At 41.8% G+C, this 1,207-nt stretch overlaps 1 protein-coding gene across 1 annotated transcript in view; it reads left to right on the top strand.

Moving 5' to 3' along the window:
- Nucleotides 1-362, top strand: part of mybpc2a (myosin binding protein Ca) — a 42,540-nt gene extending 42,178 nt beyond the window's left edge. The window contains exons 27-28 of the mRNA XM_058405805.1: nt 1-64; nt 207-362. The exon at nt 1-64 is cut by the window's left edge and continues 123 nt beyond it. Of these exons, the coding sequence (XP_058261788.1) occupies nt 1-64; nt 207-238 (96 nt within the window). The 3' untranslated portion in view covers nt 239-362. The remainder of the gene's footprint in view (nt 65-206) is intronic.
- Nucleotides 363-1,207: the final 845 nt, after the last annotated feature.

Here is a 1,207-nt window from a genome sequence, read left to right as displayed (position 1 = left end):
TACACCTGCAAGGCCGTCAACGACCTCGGCGAGGATGAGGTGGAGTGCAAGCTGGAGGTCCGAGGTAACCGAGCTGAATTAATAAACAAACAAACAAACATCTTTGTCTTCCTGATCTGCTCTCTTTCCTCTCTCTCCCCCACTTCTCTCTTTTAATTCATTTCTTCTTAAATCTTCTCTCTTGTTATTTTTTTTTTACCTTTCAGTCATTACTGAGAAGGACGGAGTGAAGAAATGAAGCTGAAAGCAGCACAGCAGGATGAAATGGAAAAGTGGAAAACAGATGAAATTACAGTAGAGAATAAATGTGATTGATAGTGTAGTGTCTTATGCAGTGTCTCTATGCCTGAGTTCTAGCAGCGCTTCGGACGGATGTACGAGGAGAGATGATTGCGACGTATATATATTCACTTCGTCGGTTCTCTGTGCTCCTGATATTACGCTTCAGTTTCTCTGGCAGCTTTTGTGAATTTTATGCAAATGTTCATCAGCTCGTATTAATGAAACCGAGCCTGAACAACACGAGGAACGGCATCTCTGACAGATTTATGCCCCAAAAATGAATGAAGAATAAATAAATAAATAAATAAATAAATAAATACATACAATATATAATTCTGACATGTGTCAGTTTATATGGATGATCAGGAGAATGTGTGTGTGAGAGAGAGAGAAACAGAGAGAGAAACAAAGAGAGACAGAATCACGTTCTCATTAGCATAACACACTGGAGACTAATTATCAAACCCCATCAACACAGCCCTAATTAGCCCTCGCCCACGTCATTACTGAGCAAACGAATTGCGACTAATTTACACACGCTGCAAACAAACACACCTCGGGAATCTGCCGGGACTGCAACCAAAGAGTGTCTTCTCCTTCACGTGATGGACAACATGGAGTATATACTCACTTCCTGCAGCACACACACACACACATACACACACACACACACACACACAACCGGGACACCAGGCAACAGGAGCTAATGCTAATTGGACAGGACCCGGTAATTTAACCTAGAAGACAAAGCACACATTCACACAGGACAAAGCATGCACACTAGATATCTGGTTAGAACACACTTGGTAACTGGACTGGACAGAACACACACACTTGAGTGGACATGAGCTAATGCTAATTCGCACACTAGATATCTAGAAAAAAGACAGAGCATGCACACTGGATTTCTAGAAGGTCAAATACA

Source organism: Hemibagrus wyckioides, linkage group LG02 (assembly GCF_019097595.1).
Source record: "Hemibagrus wyckioides isolate EC202008001 linkage group LG02, SWU_Hwy_1.0, whole genome shotgun sequence".
In the NCBI taxonomy this organism is placed as follows: Eukaryota; Metazoa; Chordata; class Actinopteri; order Siluriformes; family Bagridae; genus Hemibagrus; species Hemibagrus wyckioides.
The sequence above is the reverse complement of the archived record's forward strand: the minus strand, read 5'-3'. Positions and strand labels throughout refer to the sequence as shown.